The sequence below is a fragment of the Uloborus diversus genome, chromosome 6, assembly GCF_026930045.1.
Source record: "Uloborus diversus isolate 005 chromosome 6, Udiv.v.3.1, whole genome shotgun sequence".
Classification (NCBI taxonomy): domain Eukaryota; kingdom Metazoa; phylum Arthropoda; class Arachnida; order Araneae; family Uloboridae; genus Uloborus; species Uloborus diversus.
In genome coordinates, this window is record NC_072736.1 from 136,608,059 (window position 1) to 136,635,647 (window position 27,589).

The 27,589-nt window shown below is 35.6% G+C and overlaps 1 protein-coding gene across 5 annotated transcripts in view; it reads left to right on the forward strand.

Annotated features, from left to right (window-relative positions):
* Positions 1-1,355: 1,355 nt before the first annotated feature.
* The window catches only part of LOC129225076 (transducin-like enhancer protein 4), a 246,657-nt gene continuing 220,423 nt past the window's right edge, over positions 1,356-27,589 (forward strand). For all 5 annotated transcript variants that reach the window (XM_054859625.1, XM_054859628.1, XM_054859629.1 and 2 more), the window contains exon 1: positions 1,356-1,470. In XM_054859625.1, coding sequence (XP_054715600.1) covers positions 1,447-1,470 — 24 coding nt within the window. In that variant the 5' untranslated portion in view covers positions 1,356-1,446. The remainder of the gene's footprint in view (positions 1,471-27,589) is intronic.

The following is a 27,589-nucleotide window of genomic DNA, read 5'->3' on the forward strand; positions in this document are numbered from 1 at the left end:
AGATTAATCGAGACGGTAATTAATGAGATGAGATAATATGAACAGGACTTAAATTCCGAAGTCATCAAGCTCGTAGCTCCTATCAATTTTGAAGGACCACCATAAGAGAGGAAAGAGGAATCCGGTACTCCTTTATTAATCATACAGAAATTTCTGACGTTCAGTTAGAAAATAAAAATAGTTAGTCAATCCAAGGCTGCAGAGCCGGGGTGGAAAATAACCGACTCCGACTCCGGATATTTTAGAACCTTCGACCTCCGACTCCTTTATCCCAAAATCAGATCGACTCCGTCTCCGTAAGAATTGGCAGCGTTGCGGACTTTGAGGGGAAATGACCAACTCCGACTGTTAGAACTTTAAACCTTCTACTCCGAACTCCTACACCTATATCCCAAATTCGGTCCGACTCCGAAGCCCTGATTCAAACAATCGTATTTAAAGATAAAGTCTGGTTTCTCCATCATTTTGTTGAAACAAAATCTAAGGCGAATTCTTCATTCATCAAGTTGGAGAATTGAACCGAAAGAATCAATTAAGCTAATTTACCAAAGCCTTAAGTCACCTCTGAAAATTTCCAAGGGCAGTTTCCCAGTTCTGTAGCCCGCTCATTTGTCAAATGAAATAAGTTATCAAGTCGAAACTTTAAAAATCTTGAAAATAATGCTCTCTCATAATTGAATTCCTTTAAACCTGTAACCATTTCAGATAGATTAATCGAGACGGTAATTGATGAGATGAGATAATATGAACAGGACTTTAATTCCGAAGTCATCAAACTCGTAGCTCTCATCAATTTTGAAGGACCACCATAAGAGAGGAAAGAGATATATCCGTCCTCTTTATTGAATATACTGTAATTTCTTTAGATTTGAATCGCTTCGGAGGCACACAGGAAGTAGGATCTAAACCGCCTCTTTGCTCAAAACTCTTTCCTCCAGTCCAATGAGCTTAGCGCAAATGAGCTATTTCCATCAAGTCTCCTTTCATCTCCGTGTCTCCCTCGCACCAAAAGCGGCCATTTCTAAATCAATTACGACTCTCACTAATTCTAATTTGGGCCGTTTCAGGGACGCCTTAATCCCGATTAAGTCGCCGTCATTACCGAGAGGGGAGAGAGAGAGCAAGAGAGAGGAGGAGAGAGAGATAGAGAGAGACCAGTTTCGAATCCCTCCCCAGCCACCCCCGCTAAACCTAAACAAATGAGAAAGCATCGCGCGCGTTTACCAGAAGAAAAGAAGAGGGGAAGATATCTCTCGTCCCGGTATTTCACGTTCGCTCGCGAGGCAGGGGGGTGTTGGAGAGACTGGCTGTGTGGCAAATAAATGTTCGAAGGGTTGCGAAGGGATACGACACGACTCCTTCTGTTGTTACGCAAGCCGGTTATGGTCCAGTGAAGTGCCGTTAAGGACGCTGTTCACCGCCGCATGGATTATTGCTCCGTAACAAATGGTTCGCTATCGCAAAAATTTGGTAAGTACTCTGCTTTTTGATGCTCGTCGGTTCGTAGATCGTTTTTTTTTTTTCGCCACGTGTTTCACGTGATTGATGTTAGTGTCGCTGTTGTGATGTGTTGCTGATGATAGTGTGATAAGTTGGGAGAGAAATGTTATCAAGTTCGATTAATTAATTGCTTTCAATCGATTTGAATACGGAGTCATCTGAAACAGCGATTCTCAACCTTTTTTGATCCGCGGACCTGCAAGAGCTTTTCAAAAAACATCGCGGGCCGGTGATTTTTTTTTGTAAAAAAAACCGTTTACGAACATTGCGCTTACGAACCGTTTAAAAACATGTGTTTTTATTTATTTTTTTTTTTTTTAACAGACGGGTGAGACTTTTCCCTTTCTTTTCTTTACTTGCGAAAAAGGAAGAAAACTTTTAACTCGGGGGCCGTTAAAAACTCGCAAAAAAAATTTGCGAAAGGCTAATTTTTTCCCCCTTTTTTACAAAGTGATAAGAACAACTGAATGAGTAAATATATTAATAAAACTTTACTCAGTATTAAAGAACTTTTACAAAACTATTTGAATGTTAAGATTAATAGCTATCGCAAAAAATATACAAAAGTAATAAACACTAAAGAAACATAATAGAAAATTACTAAAATTAATCTCAAAATTCTCATTAGAATTGTCGTATAGGTTATTATCATGAAAATGGTACTTTGTTTATTATTTGACTTTGTATTATCATTGCTAAGTTTTTTTGAGTAAGGAAAAAATGTTTTTCGTGTACAAACAAATATCTCTGAGGAACGGTCAAATTTTTCGATTGAGAATCGCTGATCTGAAAGTTTATGTATGCAAGGTTTTATTTTCAGGTTGAAAGTAAAATTTAATGTGTGTTTGCTGTACTTGATGTTAGTTTGATTGTCATTTCACGGTAATTTAGACATTTATGTAGAGTTCGTAACATGTCACTTTTTTGCCATAACTTTTTAATTTACTGTTAGATTAGCATGTTATTTTATTTTGAGCTTTTCCTACCAACACACCAACTCAAATTAAAATAATTTGCAAATCAAACAGTAAATTAAAAAGTTATGGCAAAAAAAGGTTGCGTTACGGACTCGACATAAATGTCAAAAATACCGTGAAATGACCCTTGAAGCATTTTTCCATGTGTTTCTCATGATTGACGTGCTTGCCGTATTACGGTGGACTGATAGAAATGATGACCAGCTGAAATAAGATGCGATAAAAATGCAATTAATCGGTTTTATAAATCTATCTAAGCACTGTAAACTCCTCTCCGTAAATATGCCCCCCCCACCCCCATTTTTTCTTTTTTATTTATTTATTAACCTTTTCATTTTTACTTTTTTTTAATTTATTGATTGCTTTTTTTAATTATTAGAAGTAATAATTATGTGTACATGAGATATGCTGTTTTTGACGCATTTTTCTTCATGTTTCACATGGTTAATTTTTCCTCTGTTGTGATTGTTCTGATGAAAATGATGTCTGGCTAAGGTAGGGAAAAAATGCAATAAAATTTAAGTAATTGACTCATTTTACTCTTAAATGTTGAAAACTCATTTTTTTCCCCTCTCTTTTCTAAAATTAAAAATAAAATATAATATGCGTATGCGAGATAGTTTATTGTTTTTGACCCAATTCTTTCACGTGTTTTATATAACTGAGGTTCTTGCCGTTGTTGTTATTCAACCAATTGCATCATGTTAATGTGTCTAAACGCTAAAAACTCATCTGCGGTTTTTACTTTCTTCTATATCTAATATATAGAAGAGAGTATTGGATTCGTGCAAATTTTCGAATTTCGAATTTTGACGGATTTGAACGTTTTGAGGTGTGCTGAGTCCATTTCGACCATTTTTGGAAAATGTCTGTCTGTCTGTGTGTGTGTGTGTATGTGTGTGTGTGTGTGTGTGTGTATGTATGTGTGTCACGTCTGTGTGTGACCAGTTTTTTGTGGCCGCTCTACAACAAAAACTACCGCATGAAATCGAACGAAATTTAGTACACATATGTGCCCCTATGTGAACTTGTGCCCATTAGTTTTTGGCGCGAATTCCTCCAAGGGGGGTGGAGCAATGGGACGTTTTTCGAGTTACACGTGCTTGCTATTCCTCAGGAAGTAACTGGCGGAATCAAACAAAATTTGGTCCATATGTTGGTATTAACAGGAACAGGTGCTGATTCAATTTTGGTGTCAATAACTCAAACGGGGGTTGAGCTATAGAACGTTTTTTGTCGTCAATTGTGACTGCTGTATCTCAAGAAATAATGAACGGAATGAAAGAAAAATTTATCGGCAAGTAGCCCTTAGTGGGTATAAGAACTGATTTTATTTTTGTGTCAACAGCTAAAAAGGGGGTAGCGCAATCACCCGTTCTTTTTTTCCATTTTGAGTGCCCTATCTCAAGAAGTAATGCTACGTTCTGGTTGAAATTTGGTTCTGGTTTTTTCATTTTACTTCCTTTCACAAAAAAGGAAGTATTGTATTCGCGAAAAAAATTTCACTCAAAATTCGGCCTTAATTTCCATTTTGCTCACCCCCAAATTAATGTTGAGTTTTTTTTTTTTTTTTTTTTTTTTTTTTTCAACCCGACCACACGCGGATAAGTGCCTAAGAACGTATAAACACCCGAAATATCCATTTTGACATTCCCCGAGATAATTACAACGACTTTTCTCGTGACGTCCGTATATGCGGATGTGCGTATGTATGTCGCATAACTCAAGAACGGTAAGTCCTAGAAAGTTGAAATTTGGTACGTAGACGTACGTTTTTTTTCTCTTTTTTACTTCCTTTTACAAAAAAGGAAGTATTGTATTCTCAAAAAAATTGTTACTCAAAAATCGGCCTTAATTTCCATTTTGCTTACCCCCGAATGAACGTTGAGTTTTTTTTCCGACCCGACCACACGTGGATATATGCCTAGAAACGTACAGACACCCGAAATATCCATTTTGACGACCCCCAAGTTAATTACAACGAATTCTCTCGTGACGTCCGTATGTGCGTATGTATCTCGCATAACTCAAAAACGGTACGTCCTAGAAAGTTGAAATTTGGTACGTAGACTCCTAGTGGGATCTAGTTGTGCACTTTCTCTTTTTGGTTGCATTCGGGTGTTTCTAAAGGGATCTTTTGCCCCTTTTTGGGGGGAAATCATTGTAATTTCGATGTATACTCAAGTGATGTTATAATTTGGCTGACACTTGGCAATATATCGCCAGTCTTTTGGTCGCCAACTTGGTAACAAATTTGAAGATTTTTTTGTTTTAAATCTGGTTTCAATTTGGCCACTGGTGGTGATATTTAGAAAGTAAACTGTTGAATCACATTAGAATTGACAATAATGGGAAAATGACATTAAATTGGAGTAAAAGGAAGTCATGTGATGCACACATCAGCTCGTTTTAATTATGTGTATGGGATATTTTTTATTGTTTTCTGACGCATTTTTCCACGTGCTTTATGCAAGGGGGCCCATATAGAGGGGAAAGTGGGGGCTCAAGCCCTCCCTTAGAAATGAGAACTTCCTTGCTTTTAGTGCGTTTTCTTTACGAAAATGTATAAAAATTTCTTTTCCGGCCCTTAATGAGTAAGTTATTAAAAATGTCAATTTTTAATATCTCGAATCTGTACTGAAATTGGTTTCCACTCAAAAAATATTCTGCTAAACCATGGGGTTAAACCATTTTCTGCTCCCCCCCCCACCCCCTAAAATTTTGCATATGGGCGCCCTTGGCTTTATGTGATTGATGTTATTGGATGTAATAGGTTACATATGAAAAAGATCTGTCTCTGAGATACGGCAAAATGCAATCAAATTCAATCAACTGATTTTTTTTATCTTCTGAATACTGAAAACTCGTCCGAATGTACGTGTATGCGGGGTCTTTTTTCTTTTTTTTTTGATTCAAAGGGAAAGTTAATACGTGCATGAGGCGTATTTTATTATTTTTCGACACATTTTTCCGCGTGACCTGAAAAGTCATCTGAATGTATCTACATATATTTTATTTCTTATAGAATTAAATAAAATTTAATATGTGTGCGAGGTATGTTTTATTGTTTTTGGCGCATTTTTCCGCGTATTTCAAATGGTTGAATAATTGGGATTCTTGTTCCTGTTGTGTTACTGACGAAAACGATCTCCCACTGAGATATATATATGTGATAAGAGTACAATCAACTTCAGTTAATCGTTTCATTTTAATCGATCTGAATGAATTAGGTACGCATTTTTGTTTTTAATTAGAAGTAAAATTCAGTGTGTGTATGAGGTATGATTTATTGTTCCTTGGCGTATTTCAAAATGAAAATATCGGAAGATTAACTTAATTCATTTATCTTTTAAACATTGATTTCCCCCAATGCATTTTGTGCTATAGAATTACTGTTATGTTTTTGTTGTTTGTTTCAAGAATCACTAAAAATTATGATGACAATCTTGAAGAAATTACATTTACATGCTTTTGCCGATATTTTGGGGGGAAGTTTTTAATTGTACTCAAAAATTGTCCTCTGGCAAGACTTTTGAGGTCACGTAAAATTCACAAGGTTTACTATCATATACAGTGCTGGGGTAAAAAAAAAATTGCATCACCCTCGCATTTTCACAACAATGGGATTATGTGGAAGTTTTGGTCAACCGATTAACGATGAATGCATGTGAAATTCTGCGAAATTATGAAATAAACATTTAACAGCAGGAATCCGATAATTGTTTCCGTAGATCGGGGCTATTTCCGAGCCAAGGCAAACGGCTGACCCCATGCTCATTTTTCCATTTCTGAACGTGCCTGTGAGTTTCGAGAAAAAAAAATTACTTAATTCCAAGACAATTTAAGCCTAATGGCAGGATAAAGGCTTTTATATTGTTACTTACCAGTTTTACCCTATGGCACGGAGCAGAACCATCCTGGGAAATGACGTTTGGAACTGAAGTAAAGTGATTCCGGATAGTAGGAAACAGTTTCTCCTCCAAAATGCCAATATACAGCTGAGCGTTTACTGTTCCTTGCACAAAGTGAAGCCCACCAACTCCTTGAACAGAGACACATCCCCCAAATCATCTGGGATACGGGATGCTTGACTGTGTGTTGAATGCAGTTGGGATGATATTCCTCTCCTTTGCGGGCACGGGTAATGCAATTTTTTTTACCATCACTGTCTTAACATGCCAATTGTATTTGCTAGACCAGTGATTTTCAATCGGTAATCCGGCGGTCCGGCACCGGAAAAGAAAAAGGGAAAACCGACTTAATATCCTACATAACATTTTTTATATGATGAAGTTTGATTAATTTTCATAATTTTTTGAACGTGTATTTACTTATGTAGCACCTGGTAAACTTTTATTTATTTATTTATTTTACTAGGCTGTCCCTCCCAAACGTTCGAAAACACTTGCTAAAAAGGGAATCTTTAGCATTTTGGTTTTTAAAAAAAAATTGTTGTTTTTGTTAGACTTGGCACGTAAAATTCCAATATTTTTATAAGTGTTTATGAACGTTTGGCGCACCCCTAATATTTGTTGCAATAAAAAACTAGTATGTTGTGGCCATCACCAGGGCCTGATTAACGCACGGTCCGGCAGGTCCGTGGACCTGGGCACCACAAATTTAGGGGCACCAAAATAGCCTAGCCTAAATTAACTTACTTACTTCCTTTTTTTATGCTCCTTTTACTTTTTCTCAACTTTAAGGGAGAGGGGGCTCAAAATTTTTTTAAATTCAGCTCAAAAACTCGTAAAATTAAAAAAAAATTTGCGTCAGCAGCAGTTCTAGTGGAAGTTCCTTTTCATTTTTTAAAAGAATCAAAAATCGTTTGAGAAGCTGCGTTTCTCAGGATAATATCAAAATTAGGTTTCGATGATATGATCGAGACATTTGCTTCTGTTAAAGCGAGAAAGAAGCCTTTTTAAAACTTTATGTCAGAATTCGTAAGATTTTTTTTTTTTTTTTTTTTTGCAGTTTAAAATTGTTTTTAAACTTATTTTCACCTTAAGGTAAGGCAATTTTAACTCTGATTAGTAAGCTGACTAGACTATCAAGTGTTTGGTATTCAAATCCCAGGTTTCCTTTTCAATGTAGTTTCGATTCATATAAGATTTCTAGTATAACACACTGAATTTAAAATTGTGCGGATTTTCTTATGGAGGGGTGTCGGGGGCACCAACTTCTACTCCGGACCTGGGCACTAGTTTGGCTTGATCGGGCCCTGGCCATCACGAAACTTTCTTCTATATTTTTCCTTTTTTTTCTGATCCCTCCCCATGCTTGACGAGGAAGCAATATTCCCAACAAAAACAAAATTACACATGCAAAAACTTGACGACCATCCCAATGTCTGAATTATTACAAAAGCAAAGCAAAGAGCGAAATTGAAAGTTATTTTAAAAGCCTTGCTTGAATTAATTACAAATATTTTATTTGTTCACAAACGCAAGATGGCAACAGTTAAAAATTTTAAATCATTGAGATAATATTTCCGATCATTTCCATACAATTACTAGTATGTTGTAGCCATCACGAAACTTTCTTCTATATTTTTCTTTTTCTTTTTTTTTTTTTTCTGATCCCTCCCCATGCTTGACGAGGAAGCAATATTCCCAACAAAAACAAAATTACACATACAAAAACTTGACCCAATGTCTGAATTATTGCAAAAGCAAAGCAAAGAGCGAAAATTGAAAGTTATTTTAAAAGCCTTGCTTGAATGAATTACAAATATTTTATTTGTTAACAAACATAAGATGGCAACAGTTAAAAATTTCAAATCATTGAGATAATATTTCCTATCATTTCCATACAATTAAAATCACGAGAAATACGCAGACGACAATCTATTACGATTTATCTTTCTTATTGTTGCATTAATAAAAATATTTTTATTCGCAAAAAAAAAAAAAAAAAAAAATCAACACCTCTTGGAGCGATCGGCGTCAAAATAGAACCAAAGCCTGTTTACATATGGATTCACATATATTCCAAATTTCAACCAGAACGCAGCATTACTTCTTGAGATAGGACACTCAAAATGGAAAAAAAGAACGGGTGATTGCGCTACCCCCTTTTTAGCTGTTGACACAAAAATAAAATCAGTTCTTATACCCACTAAGGGCTACTTGCCGATAAATTTTTCTTTCATTCCGTTCATTATTTCTTGAGATACAGCAGTCACAATTGACGACAAAAAACGTTCTATAGCTCAACCCCCGTTTGAGTTATTGACACCAAAATTAAATCAGCACCTGTTCCTGTTAATACCAACATATGGACCAAATTTTGTTTGATTCCGCCAGTAACTTCCTGAGGAATAGCAAGCACGCGTAACTCGAAAAACGTCCCATTGCTCCACCCCCCTTGGAGGAATTCGCGCCAAAAACTAATGGGCACAAGTTCACATAGGGGCACATATGTGTACTAAATTTCGTTCGATTTCATGCGGTAGTTTTTGTTGTAGAGCGGCCACAAAAAACTGGTCACACACAGACGTGACACACATACATACACACACACACACATACATATACACACACACACAGACAGACAGACATTTTCCAAAAATGGTCGAAATGGACTCAGCACACCTCAAAACGTTCGAATCCGTCAAAATTCAAAATTCGAAAATTTGCACGAATCCAATACTTTCTTCTATATATTAGATATAGAAGAAAGTAATAAAAAATAAAAAAAAATCCGCCAATACGCAAAAAAAAAAAAAAAAAAAAAATTCCCGGTTTTTTTTTTTTTTTTTTTTTTTTTTACGCGAGTCAAAACCTTTTTTTTTTTTCTTTTGAAAAAATGAGTAACACTCCCGGGAACGGGAGTAAAAGTATCCACACACACACACGCACTTTTGGTCCTTTTTTTGCTGTGCTAGACAAGGATACCTTTTCTTTTTTTTTCTTTTTTTTTTTCTTTTTTTTTTTTTTTTTTGACCAATGACGAATTGCTTACTTACCTCATGTGACCTTTTTTGATGTTCCTATGATTTTTCAAATTACCATGACGACGAGAATAAATCGAACTCGTTGTTTTTAATATTTATTTAGAAAGACTAATTATCGTCGTCATGGTTACAAATCGTCTGCGGTTTGCCTTCATTCAAGGATTAACTCAAGCAGATTTTAAGAAAAAAGAAAAAAAAAAAGGGGGGGGCGATTTTTTGTGTAAAATCACGTTTTTTAGGAAAAACATCCGTATACATGTAGATGAACAGAAATAACAAAACTTCATCTAAATACAAAATTTTCAGATCACTAGTTCCCATCATTTGAGGTTGATAAGAAATAAAAATACCATAAAAGTATACGCTGTAAGTAAAATCTGTAAAAAAATTTCCAGATCACTAGTTCCCATCGTTTAAGGTTGATAAGAAATAACTAGTATGTTGTGGCCATCACGAAACTTTCTTCTATATTTTTCTTTTTTTGAGCAATCACGATTGCTTATTGCTTTCATTTGACCGTTTTTGACGTTCCTTTGATTTTTCCCACCGCCACCCTCTGCACCATCACCGTGGACAGGCGGGCTCCTCACGATGCAGCACCTATAGCGAAAGCCGTCTTCAGGTTGCATCCATGTCCTACACACACGCGCATACATACACAACTACACACACACGCACACATACACACACACAAACACATACACACATACATCTACACACACATACACCTACCCATACTTACACAAACACACACGCATACATACACACACATACACACAACTACCCACACATTCCTGCCTGCACACAGACACAAACACAAATGCCTACACACATACACATACCCCCCACACACACATACACATACCCCCCCCCACACTTATGCCAGCACACAGACACAAACACACATACCCGTACACACAAACACCCCCCCCCCACACACACACACAAACACACATGCCTACATACACACACTCGTGATTGCGAAAAACATAATTTGAATTCAAGATGTCAAAATTCAAATTAATTTTTTTTTATTTTTTTCTGATCCCTCCCCATGCTTGACGAGGAAGCAATATTCCCAACAAAAACAAAATTACACATGCAAAAACTTGACGACTATCCCAATATCTGAATTATTGCAAAAGCAAAGCAAAGAGCGAAAATTGAAAGTTTTTTTAAAAGCCTTGCTTGAATTAATTACAAATATTTTATTTGTTAACAAACATAAGATGGCAACAGTTAAAAATTTTAAATCATTGAGATAATATTTCCTATCATTTCCATACAATTAAAATCACGAGAAATACGCAGACGACAATCTATTACGATTTATCTTTCTTATTGTTGCATTAATAAAAATATTTTTATTCGCAAAAAAAAAAAAAAAAAAAAATCAACACCTCTTGGAGCGATCGGCGTCAAAATTGAACCAAAGCCTGTTTACACATGGATTCACATATATTCCAAATTTCAACCAGAACGTAGCATTACTTCTTGAGATAGGACACTCAAAATGGAAAAAAAGAACGGGTGATTGCGCTACCCCCTTTTTAGCTGTTGACACAAAAATAAAATCAGTTCTTATACCCACTAAGGGCTACTTGCCGATAAATTTTTCTTTCATTCCGTTCATTATTTCTTGAGATACAGCAGTCACAATTGACGACAAAAAACGTTCTATAGCTCAACCCCCGTTTGCGTTATTGACACCAAAATTGAATCAGCACCTGTTCCTGTTAATACCAACATATGGACCAAATTTTGTTTGATTCCGCCAGTTACTTCCTGAGTAATAGCAAGCACGCGTAACTCGAAAAACGTCCCATTGCTCCACCCCCCTTGGAGGAATTCGCGCCAAAAACTAATGGGCACAAGTTCACATAGGGGCACATATGTGTACCGAATTTCGTTCGATTTCATGCGGTAGTTTTTGTTGTAGAGCGGCCACAAAAAACTGGTCACACACAGACGTGACACACATACACACACACATACAGACAGACAGACATTTTCCAAAAATGGTCGAAATGGACTCAGCACACCTCAAAACGTTCGAATCCGTCAAAATTCGAAATTCGAAAATTTGCACGAATCCAATACTTTCTTCTATATATTAGATATAGAAGAAAGTAAAAATACCATAAAAGTATACGCTGTAAATAAAATCTTTATGATAAGTGTAATTGGTCATTATAGCTATGTCTTTATTATACCGCATCCAAATTACCACTTCATTTTTACTTTCTTCTATATCTAATATATAGAAGAAAGTATTGGATTCGTGCAAATTTTCGAATTTCGAATTTTGACGGATTCGAACGTTTTGAGGTGTGCTGAGTCCATTTCGACCATTTTTGGAAAATGTCTGTCTGTGTGTGTGTGTGTGTGTGTATGTGTGTGTGTGTGTGTATGTATGTATGTGTGTGTGTGTATGTATGTGTGTCACGTCTGTGTGTGACCAGTTTTTTGTGGCCGCTCTACAACAAAAACTACCGCATGAAATCGAACGATAGTACACATATGTGCCCCTATGTGAACTTGTGCCCATTAGTTTTTGGCGCGAATTCCTCCAAGGGGGGTGGAGCAATGGGACGTTTTTCGAGTTACGCGTGCTTGCTATTCCTCAGGAAGTAACTGGCGGAATCAAACAAAATTTGGTCCATATGTTGGTATTAACAGGAACAGATGCTGATTCAATTTTGGTGTCAATAACTCAAACGGGGGTTGAGCTATAGAACGTTTTTTGTCGTCAATCGTGACTGCAGTATCTCAAGAAATAATGAACGGAATAAAAGAAAAAATTATCGGCAAGTAGCCCTTAGTGGGTATAAGAACTGATTTTATTTTTGTGTCAACAGCTAAAAAGGGGGTAGCGCAATCACCCGTTCTTTTTTTCCATTTTGAGTGCCCTATCTCAAGAAGTAATGCTACGTTCTGATTGAAATTTGGAATATATGTGAATCCATTTGTAAACAGGCTTTGGTTCAATTTTGACGCCGATCGCTCCAAGAGGTGTTGATTTTTTTTTTTTTTTTTTTTTTTTTTGCGAATAAAAATATTTTTATTAATGCAACAATAAGAAAGATAAATCGTAATAGATTGTCGTCTGCGTATTTCTCGTGATTTTAATTGTATGGAAATGATAGGAAATATTATCTCAATGATTTAAAATTTTTAACTGTTGCCATCTTATGTTTGTTAACAAATAAAATATTTGTAATTAATTCAAGCAAGGCTTTTAAAATAACTTTCAATTTTCGCTCTTTGCTTTGCTTTTGCAATAATTCAGACATTGGGATGGTCGTCAAGTTTTTGCATGTGTAATTTTGTTTTTGTTGGGAATATTGCTTCCTCGTCAAGCATGGGGAGGGATCAGAAAAAAAAAGAAAAATATAGAAGAAAGTTTCGTGATGGCCACAACATACTAGTAATTGTATGGAAATGATAGGAAATATTATCTCAATGATTTAAAATTTTTAACTGTTGCCATCTTATGTTTGTTAACAAATAAAATATTTGTAATTAATTCAAGCAAGGCTTTTAAAATAACTTTCAATTTTCGCTCTTTGCTTTGCTTTTGCAATAATTCAGACATTGCGATGGTCGTCAAGTTTTTGCATGTGTAATTTTGTTTTTGTTGGGAATATTGCTTCCTCGTCAAGCATGGGGAGGGATCAGAAAAAAAAAAGAAAAATATAGAAGAAAGTTTCGTGATGGCCACAACATACTAGTAATTGTATGGAAATGATCGGAAATATTATCTCAATGATTTAAAATTTTTAACTGTTGCCATCTTATGTTTGTTAATAAATAAAATATTTGTAATTAATTCAAGTAAGGCTTTTAAAGTACCTTTCAATTTTCGCTCTTTGTTTTGTTTTTGCAATAATTCAGACATTGGGATGGTCTTCAAGTTTTTGCATGTGTAATTTTTTTTTTTTTTTTTTTTTTTTGGGAATATTGCTTCCTCGTCAAGCATGGGGAGGGATCAGAAAAAGGAAAAATATAGAAGAAAGTTTCGTGATGGCCACAACATACTAGTTACTTTCTTCTATATCTAATATATAGAAGAAAGTATTGGATTCTTGCAAATTTTCGAATTTCGAATTTTGACGGATTCGAACGTTTTGAGGTGTGCTGAGTCCATTTCGACCATTTTTGGAAAATGTCTGTCTGTCTGTGTGTGTGTGTGTATGTATGTGTGTGTGTATGTATGTGTGTCACGTCTGTGTGTGACCAGTTTTTTGTGGCCGCTCTACAACAAAAACTACCGCATGAAATCGAACGAAATTTAGTACACATATGTGCCCCTATGTGAACTTGTGCCCATTAGTTTTTGGCGCGAATTCCTCCAAGGGGGGTGGAGCAATGGGACGTTTTTCGAGTTACGCGTGCTTGCTATTCATCAGGAAGTAACTGGCGGAATCAAACAAAATTTGGTCCATATGTTGGTATTAACAGGAACAGGTGCTGATTCAATTTTGGTGTCAATAACTCAAACGGGGGTTGAGCTATAGAACGTTTTTTGTCGTCAATTGTGACTGCTGTATCTCAAGAAATAATGAACGGAATGAAAGAAAAACTTATCGGCAAGTAGCCCTTAGTGGGTATAAGAACTGATTTTATTTTTGTGTCAACAGCTAAAAAGGGGGTAGCGCAATCACCCGTTCTTTTTTTCCATTTTGAGTGCCCTATCTCAAGAAGTAATGCTACGTTCTGGTTGAAATTTGGAATATATGTGAATCCATATGTAAACAGGCTATGGTTCAATTTTGACGCCAATCGCTCCAAGAGGTGTTAATTTTTATTTATTTATTTATTTATTTTTTTTTTTTGCGAATAAAAATATTTTTATTAATGCAACAATAAGAAAGATAAATCGTAATAGATTGTCGTCTGCGTATTTCTCGTGATTTTAATTGTATGGAAATGATAGGAAATATTATCTCAATGATTTAAAATTTTTAACTGTTGCCATCTTATGTTTGTTAACAAATAAAATATTTGTAATTAATTCAAGCAAGGCTTTTAAAATAATTTTCAATTTTCGCTCTTTGCTTTGCTTTTGCAATAATTCAGACATTGGGTCAAGTTTTTGCATGTGTAATTTTGTTTTTGTTGGGAATATTGCTTCCTCGTCAAGCATGGGGAGGGATCAGAAAAAAAAAAAAAGAAAAAGAAAAATATAGAAGAAAGTTTCGTGATGGCCACAACATACTAGTTTATGGATATGCCTCGTATTACCTAATCTGGAAAGTCACTAGTCATAAAAGGACGAGCGCGAGTTTCTTCTCTATTTCCATTCCATTCCATTCGTAGAAACAAGAAACCCAACGAGTAGGGCCCTATCGCCATTGTGAAATTGCGAAAAACATAATTTGAATTCAAGAAGTCAAAATTCAAATGAATGCCAAGGGCTGGATACTAGATGTTGCGTGCTGAGGGTTGGGTACGTGCGCCCCAAATTTAAATTTTTAGGAGGTCGGAATTCTCAATTGCCGAATTTATCTCCAAATTATGCGGAGTTATAGGATATGGGTATGCACGCATAAATACATCTAAATGAAAATGGATATTCGAACATTCAAAAATTGGATTATTGCAATTATGTCTCCAAAATTTGGGAATCGTCAAACAAAATTCGCTGAATACAGAAATTTTTAGGAGGTCATAGTTACCTCACGTGATCTCCCATCGGGCCGCCCCTGGCTAGATGCTTGATTTTTTTTTTTTTTTTTTTTTTTTTTTTTTTTTTTTCCAGCAATCACGACTCGACTAGTTTATTGTTTTCCGTAGGCGGGGATTGGGACTGAAATGTGTGTGAGGGTGAGAGGGTAAAAAAAACACAACTGAAAGTCGTAGGACTTAGTGGCAGCGCAAAACGAGCTGATATGTGCATCACGTGACTTCCTTTTATTCCAATTTAATGTCATTTCCCCATTATGGGCAATTTTAATGTGATTCAATTGTTTACTTTCTAAATATCACCAACAGTGGCCTAATTAAAACCAAATTAAAAAAAAAAAATTGACAAATTTGTCGCCAAGTTGGCGACAATACTTGGCGACCAAAAGACTGGCGATATATCGCCAAGTGTCCGCCAAATTATAACACAACTTGAGTTTACATCGAAATTAACAAAGATTTCCCCCCAAAAAAGGGTCAAAAGACCCCCTTAGGAACAACCGAATGTAACCAAAAGAGAAAGTGCACAACTAGACCCCACTAGGAGTCTACGTACCAAATTTCAACTTTCTAGGACGTACCGTTTTTGAGTTATGCGAGATACATACGCATATACACACATACGTACATACGGACGTCACGAGAAAATTCGTTGTAATTAACTTGCGGGTCGTCAAAATAGATATTTCGGGTGTCTGTACGTTTCAAGGCATATATCCACGTGTGGTCGGGTCGGAAAAAAAAACTCAACGTTCATTCGGGGGTAAGTAAAATGGAAATTAAGGCCGATTTTTGAGTGAAAATTTTTTTGAGAATACAATACTTCCTTTTTTGTAAAAGGAAGTAAAAAAAGAGAAAAAAAAATACAAAACTTTGCTAGAGCTCGTTTTGAGAGCAGATGAGTGGTAATTGATGTAAATCTAACAATTTAACTAGCGTTTTTCTCGAGATTTTGATGAATTTTGTACACAATAACTTTTCCCGAAGAAACACTTAGACATGGATTAGTCTTGCATTTTTTACCCCAAAGTATTTTGAGATGTCACAAATACTTGGTAATAATTTCATTAAACAAGTATGGCTAGTTTAAGTAAAACAATTGATTTACTAATATCTAAACAATGAATACATAAACTAAAATTACTGCTTGTGCTGTATAATGTTTCGTAAACAGGTATACAAAGTAAAACAAAAAAAAAAAAAAATACTGTTTCAAGCTTCAATTTTTGAAAAACTTCAAGGGAGAGAACACCACTTTCCTTTCCAAACATAGTCGAAAATTAATATCAGTTTCAAAAATCTTTCGAATTTTCAAACTTAATTTGAGTTCTGAAATTTTTAACTCAAATTATGTTTTTTGCAATCACGAGTAGCGACAGGAACTCATTGGTTACTACCCCACTCGCTTGTTTCTAGAAACGGTTCCTGTCCCTGCTCTTGGGCGGTTACGTGTGTATAATTGTGTATGTGTAGGCTTGTGTGTGTGCGTAGACCTGTGTGTATGTACGTTGGCGTGTGTGTATATGTGTAAAGGCGCGTGTGTGTATATGTGTGAGTGTGTATGAGCGTGCGTGTGTGTAGGACATGGACGCCACCGACCACGAGAAGAAGTTACTGGGAGAAATCGCGCCTGCGGAGGACGTGGGGTTGAAAAAGGAAACGGACATCAAGGACGATCAAGTGAAAACAATTAGCAATCGTGATTGCTCAATAATTATATTATAATAATTTTGACACATCTGATTCTTTATAATTTCTAGTTTTGGTTTCTAAATTTGAAAACAAAATAAATAAATGCAAAATGGGGGTGATTGCCTCCCCTTGCCCCCCCCCCCCCCGAATTGACCACTCGACCGTTGAATGAGGACTGTCCTTTGATTTTTGAACCGGAGCGTCTGCAGCACCACCATCGACCGGCCCCTGCAAGTGCTGCTCTTCCAGCAAGCACCGTCTCCACAAGCAGCACACACACACACGCCTACATACACACACACTCGCGATTGCGAAAAACATACATAGCTTGTTTTAAATGATCCTCTGAAGCTATTTTCGAGGCCCATTGGCTTTCTTCGAAATTCTGGGTGGCATTCGTTTTAAATGAAAGGGTCTATTTCGTCTCTTTTGCTATTTCAAAACCCAACTACGCAGCCGTGAAATCAAAACTGAAGTACTGCGAATCTAAACACGGTATTTTGGTGCGTAATCAGCGTCATTATAGACCGCGAACGCTCTGAAGATGCCTAGAAAAATAGTTTCGTTTACCACACACGTTAACAGGGAGATTTTTTTTCCGCGGAAGCATAATGGCTCAAAAACGAAAATAGTTGCTCGCATTATTTTTTGAAAGGCAGGAAAAGTTGAATTGTTCTGACTGCATTCTGCGTAATTTCTCTTGGACTAGTTTCTTCCTTTTTTTTTTAGCTTACTTTCCCAGTAAAAGTCAGAGGAAAACGGAAAAAGCATGAAAGAAGGCTTAATGCATCTTGGAAATATTACAAAAAACAAAAAAAAGTCAAAAATAAAAAAATAATTAAATAAATATCGAAAAATTAAAAATTGGAAAGTAGGGTATTGAGATGGGGAAAAATGTCTGTCGGTCTGCCTGTCTGCCCCTCCCCCCTAATAACTTTTGAGTGGCGTCCGATTCGAACAATTTTTTTTTTGTTCGAAAGGTCGCGGCGAGGACACCTCATTTCTATATTTCATTTTTTGATTTGAACTATTTTTTGTTCAATTTTGAACAGTTCAAAAAAACTTAATAGTAGCGCCTACGGGGAAATTCAAGTCAATTCCGAACTGTGAGGCGAATTTGCTTCAAACTTTGTAGGAAAAAGTTTTTGATGAAAAACTTGTATATAAAATATCTTTTTGATTTGGACAATTTTCCGTTCAATTTTGAACGGTTCAAATCCCTTAACATTAGCGCCTACGGGGAAACTGAAAGTCAATGCAGATTCCGTACTTGAAGGCGGATTTACATCAAGCAAATTTTGTTGGAAATAGCTCTTGACGACAAACTCCACACTCTGACTCCGAGAATTTAGGGGTACCTGACTCCAATTCCGACTCCTGTGCCCGACAATTAGTCGGACTCCACCTCTGACTTCGTAGCTTTGGCAAAAATTTATACACGGAGGACGAATGATTGACTCCGATTCTTGAATATTCGACTCCGACTCCTTTATCCCAAAATGAGATTGACTCCGACTCCGCAGCTATGATTTTAACTGTGAAATAATTATTGTTAATATGACTTGTTTTTATTTTCACGCTAAAGTTTTGATTTAGGTATTCAGTTTTCGGCGGAAAAACTCGAAATCATTTATGTTTCTACATAAATTATGCGCAGACTTTTTTTTTTTTTTTTTTTGACATTGAAAATTATTTCTTTAAGTTGACATTTTATTGTTTTTATTTATTTTGGTAATTCACTTAAAAAGTAATTTTTGACAAAAATAAGCGTTTTTTTTTTTTTTTTTTTTTTGATATGATGTATTTATTTTAATAAGCTTATTAATTTTAATTATTATTTTTTCGTTTTGAAAGCTGTTAAAGAATTTTTTCTTAAATGAAAAAAAGTGTATTAGCTGCTTTGTTTAAAAGGTGCTGCTATTTTATTTTATTTTATTTTTATTTTTTTTAGATGAGTGAGAAATATTTTATTCCTAGAAATCAGCTTAAAATATTAAAATATGTTCGAATTAATTTGCGATTTTAGCTATTTTTGAGAATATTGATCAGATACTAGAAAGTAGTATGAGTATACGGGAAAGTAGGCTTGTTTAGTTCTAGACGGAACTTCTTGTTTCTTTTTCAATTCCTACTTTATCCATCTATATATATAAAAATGGAGTTTGGTAAATTTGTTCCCTAAGATCTCAGAAACTACCCGGCAGATTTGGCTGAAACTTTCACCGTTTGTTCATTTTGGTACTGGGAAGGTTTATAGACCAGTTCGAAAAAAATCCGATTGATAGTTCCCTTTTTATTTCAATTTTAGTCCCAATTTTCGCATGAATGCCCCAATATGGGGGTGGAAAAAAACGTGCACATATTAACTATATATGTCCATCGAAAGCGCCAATTTTTCTGCTGAAGATAGCATCTGTTCGAAGTTTCTAAGTTGTATAAGAAACGAGTTATGAGCTTTTTTGTTCCCTGTTCGAAGGCTTTCATCAACCCAAGTCATTATTTAGTGTGTTATCTCAACTCCCAAGAACTGTTGTATTGTTGAATATTTTTGCGTTTCGTCTGACTTTTTGAGGCTTTTCTCAAGTCAAATCTTAAAGTAACGTTTTCCCACAAGATTGGCTAAAAATAAATGGATTTGGCTGACAATTTTACTTTTAAACGGAACTTATGTAATTAATGGTTAATTATTATTATTTATGCTGATTGGACACTTGCTCACTATATCCAACAAACCAGCAGAAATATCGCCAGAATTTTTTCAGAAAGATTTCAGTAGCTGATGCATTTTGCAGTTTTTTCCCACTCTCGCTGTTTTTGAGCCCAAAGACTACGTAATAATGTTTCTCAGCTTTCACCATATAAACAAAATATCGCCAATCAAAGATACTTAAAAAAAAATACTATGTAAAATAATTCAACAACTAAATTAGGCAAATCCATAAACCGCACAAAAACTTCCATTAATTTTTCTTTTTGCACGATTTCAAACAATCGCCAAATTTTACTACTTATTTTAAAAACATTTCGGATAAAACCGTTTAGCGCCATTTTTTTTTTTTTTTTTTTTTTTTTTTTTTTTTTTGACCAAAAGTATCTCAGCATTTGGCAACAATATTTCTATAATAAAAATTAGTAAGGAGGGGGAGTATTATCGAAAGTGTCCCGAAATGATTCTCGCAAATTTGGTAAGATTTTAAACCGCACCAAGTGCCCACAAAAATTTAAATTTCCCAAAATAACTAAAGCAAGTGTAAGGGGAACACGGGCGGCTACATTTTTTAAAACAAGTTCGTACATCAATAGCCATACAGAGAAGGTTTTAGATTAAAAAAAAGTACTAACAGATAAATCTTTTTAAACATGTAAAGTTTAATTTCATATTTCGGAAATTCTTCAAATTTGTATATGCTTAAATGTCGTGCTTTCGTTTCTAATTGAATACTATTTTGTTCTTTATATTTATTGCTATTTTAGTTTAATGAGTAAGGAAGAAGCTCGATTTTTAATCACGACAAAAAGGTTTGTTTTAAATTCTTTCGCTTAAAACAGAAAACAAGGGCAAGTAACGGTTGTTTTTCATAATTATTACTGACCCAGGCAACGCCGGGTATTTTTGCTAGTATCCGTATAAAAATCATATTCAAATCTTTAAAAACTCAATTTTCACCCACTTCCTATGATCGGATACTTTTGAAGTTTGGAACGTGACCTCAGACACGGTGACAATGCAATATTCTATAATCAAATTTATTAATTAACTATTGATTATTCATTTATTCCAATTTTAATGAACATTTTTGCATAATTCCTCTAATATGAAGAAGAGAAAATGCTCGCAAAAAGTAAGAAGAAACCCTTCATTTTTCTACATCAGATAAAATTTGCTCTAGTGTTCCAAGGTAATTAAAACGTGAATTAGAATTATTTTTAACTAATTTCATGCTAAAATGTAAGTAAACCTTCAATGAAATTGTTGATCATGGTCAATGTTCAACAATACTTTTGTTAAAATTTGTACGAAAGCTTTCGGATTTGCATTATCTCCAACTTTTAAAGCAATATAAATATGATAAGATAAATAAATACCTTTGTGCTGAACAGTAGAATAAGAAATAAACAACGTCAGAAAAGCACAAATTCGCAGATTACTACAGACACGTGTTTCGGCGTTATAGGGAGCGCCTTTTTCCCCTGTAAGGCGTTCCCTATAACGCCAAAACACGGGTCTGCAGTCATTTGCGAATTTGTGCTTTTCTGACATTGTTTATTTCTTACTCTACAATATAAATATGGTTTCCACGCAAGGAGGCAAACCTTGACCTTGACTTGAAACGATTTTTATTTTGTTTGCAAAATATTGATTTAAAAAAGTATTATTTATTTCTCCTGTTCCAAATTCCACGAATCTTTTTCCCCCTTTCCTAACGGATTTTTTTTTCATGAAAATCCTAATCTACTTTCGTTTACAGAACTCTCAAAATATTCATATTTATCTGTTATTGTTTTGAAATAATTTAACATTCATTGACGCTGGTGTTGGAATTTTATCAGATACGATCAAGGATGCTTACTGTGTTTACTGTGTCATACCGTAAAATGGGGAGAATCGGAACACTTTTTCAACCTTGAACATAAAAATAGTAATTAAATAATATTTTAAGTTTTTTTTTTTTTTTTTTTTTAGAAACTTTGGCCTTGTTCTGTTCAACTTGTACTTTTAAACTAAAACGAAACATTTTAAACAGCTCTTATTTATATATACGTACTCTGTCCAATAAATACGCGAACTGAGGCCATAAAAAAATTATTTTGCAAAATTTAGTCCACATCGATTTTGCCCCCATTAAAGTACTCTCCATACGTCGCTATGCACTTATCCCATCTTCTTTTCCACTCTTTAAAGCACCTTAGGAAGTCCTCAGCAGTTAGTCTCATTAGTTGTCTCGTGGTTTTTCGCTTTATTTAGTTCAAATCATCCCAGAGATGCCCCCTCATCACATTTTTGCATTTTGGGAATAGGAAAAAGTCACAGGGTGCGAGATCTGGTGAATAAGGAGGATGATCAAGGATGTTGATTGAATTTTTTGCCAGAAGCTGGTGAACAATCAATTCCGAATGTGCTGGTGCATTGTCATGGTGTAGGATCCATCCATCCCCTTGAGTCAAATTTGGACGCACACTACACACACGATCTGTCAAAATCTTGATAACTGTGTGATTCGTTGCTCCGTGAGTTCATCAATTTCCATTTTCTACGAACAGTAAAAACTAGGACAACAGAAACTAACATAACTTGCAACATACACGCAATTCGGCGATCTGCCAAGCACTGACAGCTCATTGGGTGCCAGGCAACTATCGCTGACAGTTAGCGGGACTATAATCCGCGTCATGGCAGCTAGAGTGCATGAGTTCGCGTATTTATTGGACAGGTTACGTATATTGTTATTGTTTTGAAATAATGTAACATCCATTGACGCTGATACTGTCTGCCTTTCCCGAGAAAAGCTCCCACTGTCAAGTCTGAGCCCGTCTACTGCCATAGAAACCGACTTCGTTCATTTTCTGCAAGGGTTAGCAGGAAGGCTTTTTGGCGCCATTTCGCCACTCGTCTGCTCGCCTTTGTGCAGTCGTACGAGTTTTTCCAACATTAAGCTTCCCTTGGAAAAATGCGACGCGCCTCGTTGCTATAGCAGTAGACAGCCGCAGATATTTCGGCGGTGGCTTTTCTCGTGATGGTCGGACAGTATTGGAATTTTAACAGAAACGATCAAGGATGCTTACTGTGCTTACTGTATCGTACCGTAAAATGGGGTGAATCAAAATACTTTTTCAACCTTGAACCAAAAAAAAAATAGTTATTAATGTTTTTTAAGTTGATTTTTTGGTTAAAAATTTCGTTCCTGTTTTGTTCTTGTAGTTTTTAGAAAAAACAGAATATTTTGAATAGCTCCTATTTATATATATATACTTTTATTTTTTTTTGCGGTGTTCAGTTTCACCCCGCCACAGACCTCAGATAGGGTTGAATTGGAACATTGAACACACGTTAAAATCTTTATTTGGTGCGATTCAACTTTTAATAGAGTTAATGAATACAAGTACGCAATAATTTTAGGGAGAGGCGAAAAACTAACAGATGAAACAAATCTTTGTCTTGCATGCAAATGAAGACTGTATGACTTGTCTAAAATTGGAAAACAATTCTGAACTCAATAAAGATTAAAAATCATCGGAAGAAAATTGTATTTTAATTGAGAAATACAGAGATGCAATACAAATTCAATTCCTCTTGTCGTTTATAAAAGTTTACATGTCCTTGAAACGAGCTGATTGAATTGAATGATTTTGTTTGACTGGAGTTCCTTTTACATCATCTTTCGGAAGGAACGCAGTATCCTTCTCCGTTATTTAATATCTCCATGTTTTGGACACCCGTTTGCTATTTTCCCCCACACATTCGCCATCGTCTGGGTCAGGGGTTCCCAAACCTTTTTGATTTCCGGCACCCTTTGAAGAATTAAAACTTTCTCGTGCTGCACCCAGTCTAGGTGAGAGCCTCAACTAGATAGTCTTAAGGATTTAAGGTCTGGCAATTCACCTAGTGGTCGGGAATGCCAGGAAAAAAATCTTAAAAAAGGAAGAAAAAACCGCCCAGATACGTGATTTATTTATTTTTTTTTTTATTTTTCTTCAGAATAGTTTGCCGGTCTGTGCATCAAAAAATGTTGAAAAACTCTGATTTAGTGTGTATTAAGCTTGGTAAAAAACGTCTAATTACACCATTTCAGTATTGTTAGTATTGAATCCAAAACGCGTTTCATCAAATATCTACAAAACTTCTAATATCTCTCATTTCTGCAGATGCTGCCGTTTACCTGCACACCTCAGTTTAATACAAAGTACAATTTCCACCGTTATATAAATTTCTGACGTAGAATGTGTCCAGTAAAAGGGATTAAATTTCATCAATGTATTCTACCGAAAAAGGACTGGAATGCCGCTGGGAAATTCCGAGATTCATTTACCAATTGAGTAAATTGTTCCAGACCTCTTTAAAAATTCAAAACTGAATCTATGCAATTTTAGGTCGTTGAATCGGGTAAACTTAAGAGAATGAAAGTAAAATTTAGTTTGCAATTAGAGTGAAGTGTATCTGCTAAAAGGTTTATTAAATTAAGCTTTTCAAAAAGATTCTGATTATGAAATTCAACTATTAAAAGAGCAAAGAATAAGATTTAATTCGTAATTTGTACGAGCAAAGTTTGCTTCCTTAAAATAAAACCTATTTCTAGCTGAAAGCTAATTAAGAAGAAGTAGGAAAAAATGCTGCGCTAAACGGAGGATTGAGCTGATAACTTATTTAATGATTAACTGCTTCATAAGAGAATCTCTTCTTACGGCATTAAGGAGTTCTTTTTCTTTTCAGCTAATTTCCTCCTTAAAGGAGATCAGCCCTGTCTTTTATTTCCATCATGGAAGGGTTATGATCTCATCAGAGCCTCCCCTCCCTCGCTTTTGCATATATTTTAGTATCCAATATCCATGCAAGAGGATATTAGTTCTGTTATTACGATTAAGAGAGCAACATAATCTGGATATTTCTGCAGTTCAAACACAAACATCCGGATTCCAAAACTCATCCCGGAAACTTTAATCCCGTTCCAAATGCCCTGCAGAAAAGTGATAAGAGCCGGGACACAGAATCGATAAACGACCAACTTCCATGTCATTTCGAAAAATACCATTCTTCCAAATAGGCCTCTCAATAGCTTTGCCTTCCCCCCTCTTAGGGGAGGGGGGGAATTAACCGTCTCTCCGAACACTATTATGAAATCGTCTTTTAGCCGTAGCAGACGACAGAGAACATAACCCCTTCTCTTCGCCCGAAATAATTTCAGGCATCTCTCGCTCAGACGACATTTTCTCTCGCTCTTCCCCTGACGACATTCCCCCTGTACTAAAAGGGGGGGGAGGCCAGGGCTTCAAGAAAGCGGAATAATCGTTCCAGCGGAAAAGAGGGGGTGGAAAGGGGGGACGAGGGAACAGAGAGGGAGATGGATGAGGAGCGACGAAGCGAAGACAATGATGTTCGTTTGCGCAAATATCCTGGACGCACTCCCGTAATTAAGTTAATTAATGACAAATGCGCTCCACACTTCGCCCCGCGCGGTGAAGGATTTTGACACCTCCGCGACTCTCCACGCACTTACAAGGGGGGAGGGGGAGGGGGCACACTCCTGGGGGGTCTTCCACTAATTCTTAATTAGTATGCAAACACGGTTCGGGAGGCGCACTCAGCCGTGACGTCACCGCTACAGGGATTTTTCTGGGCTCTGGAGGTCTACAAAAGGTGTTCCTCACCAACGGGGAATTGGTGTCTGAATCTTTGAAGAATGTCTAAACACGAAATCAGATTAATATCCGCAACCATAAGGAGAACTAGTCGACCCGTGCGGAACTCCGCACTGTGCTTCAAATCATTTCATAAGGCATTTCGCTCTTTAAAAATTTCAAAGGAAGAACATTATGAAGAAGAACCGAAAAAAAGTAAGCGCAGAAGAGAAGGCATGCAATTTAAAGAGATTAGTAGCAAAACCTCGTTAAATACAACGTTGTGATAATTTGATCATCGCTTACCTTTTTCAATGCAAACATAAATATCATTAAAAGTGTAGCTGAGCAGTGACTCGTGAAAAAGCAATAATTGTGCATGTGAAAAAGCAGGTTGTGGCAAATACAGTCCTGCCCATGTGAGCATCTGACGGGAAAAAAAGAAACATTAAAGAGATATTAATTGGCACGGATTCGAATTGGCGCCATTCTAATTAACAGCCCGACACCCCAACAAACCTAGCAATTGCGCCTTCCTTTTCGAAAGCTATTCATTGAAGGAATGAGTAGTAAAAAACAGCAAAAAAGTTTTTTGCCAAAAAAAATAATGATAAGATCATGCTTCTATGTTTTGTCATTAACCAGCATGATACGATTTAAAATTATTCGTAAAGCATGGAATTTGATTAGATTGACGAAATCTTACGTAGCGATTGAAACAAACATTCTAGAGAAGTAATAAATTAGATTGAAAATAAATGTTTTTATCTTTGAATATTGAGCTATTTCACAACGGTTGCTTTAACCGTTACGGCTTAAATGTCCGCACATGTTTCTCTTTTAATCGAACACTTAAACCAAAACCAGTTGAACTGAGTCCGTTTTTTAAGTGTAATTTTTCAAGCGTAGACAAAATGTATTTTTTTTTTTTTTTTTCAGCAGAAAGCAGAGGAGTGGAAAATGATTTCTTGCTAATGAAGTTGATAATAATTTTAATGCTTTATATCGTATTCGCGCGAATAAAAAATTAAAGGTTTACTGGGTGAAACTCGTAATTTTAATTTGGCGTAGTATTTTTTCATTTGTACAAAAGGTCGAACACTGCTGTTAGAAACATCTATGTTTCAGCATACAATGAAAATGTTTTTCTGCACAAAAAGAATTTCCTTTAGGTAAATTTAATACTTTTTTATGCTGAGTGATCTGGATATAGTCAAAACTTTAAAAAAAAGGAAGAACACCCTTCGATTAACAGTCAACTTATCCGAATGATAACTGTAACCTGCATAAAGGAGTCAAAACACCAATTAGCATTCCCACTGCATTTATTTTATTACGTGTGTATGTTATGAGTACATGTATTGCGTAATACTAATATAAATTTGATATTATGTCGGACAGCCCAAGCTTGCCCGAAGTTCAGATAGTTTATAGCCGAAAGCTCTACCGAAAAAAACCCAATCATTTTAACCGAACAACTAAGTCCAGCGCTTTTAAGCTTTATTAAAATATAAACACACACACACACACAGGCTATTTTTTTTTTTTTTTTTTTTTGGTCGAAAGCGACGTAAAAAATTGGAAAACTGCATTAGAACTTTATCTTAAAAAAATGCATAAGAACTACAGGTTGTATCAAGGTTTTGAAACAGCAAGGGGTCTTTTCGAAAACTTGATTTTTCGACCTTAAGTCTATTTTTCGTCATTAACCAGCCTGATAAGTTTTAAAATGAGAGGGGAATAATATATAGGATAAGATATTGAAGAAAAATGTTTTTATTTTTGAAAATATTTACAATTTGTTACCGCAGGTGCTTGAACCGTTGTGACTTAGATGGCAGCACGTGTTCATCATTTAACAGCACGATTAAAATACAAAATAAATTGAACTATGCTCTTTTTTAAGCGTAGCTTTTCGAATTAGTAAATATGTGATAAGCTATTTGTCTTTTTGCAAAAAGAAGAAAAAATATATATTTTAACCCTTCAAATTGAGGAAGTAATTTTTTTATTTGTACAAAGAGTCAAAAACTCATTAGAAGGATATATATTTCAATATACGATTTATTATTTTTTTCTGAACAAAAAACAATTCTATTGTAGCCTGAAATCTTAAACCTGTTACTTATATTTTCGCTTACATTATGCTTTAATTTTCTTACAAGAGCCAAACTTAAAGAGAGAAAAAAAAAAAAAACGTACAATTCCGAAGTAATTTAGCACAAAGTCACTTCAAGTTTTCATATCAGCAAGGAGCGGTTCCTTCTCATTTATTCTATTCCTTCATAGTTGTTATTCACTTAATTAAGTGCTCATGTAATGCGCGATATTTCTCTAATTTTTTGTTGCAGATTGTCCGGACGTGGGCCCGAACACGCATTCTCCTGGCTACGAAGAGAACGCTCTGCCGATCAAGCTATTGAGCTCTGTCGGTCATAGCGCAAATTAA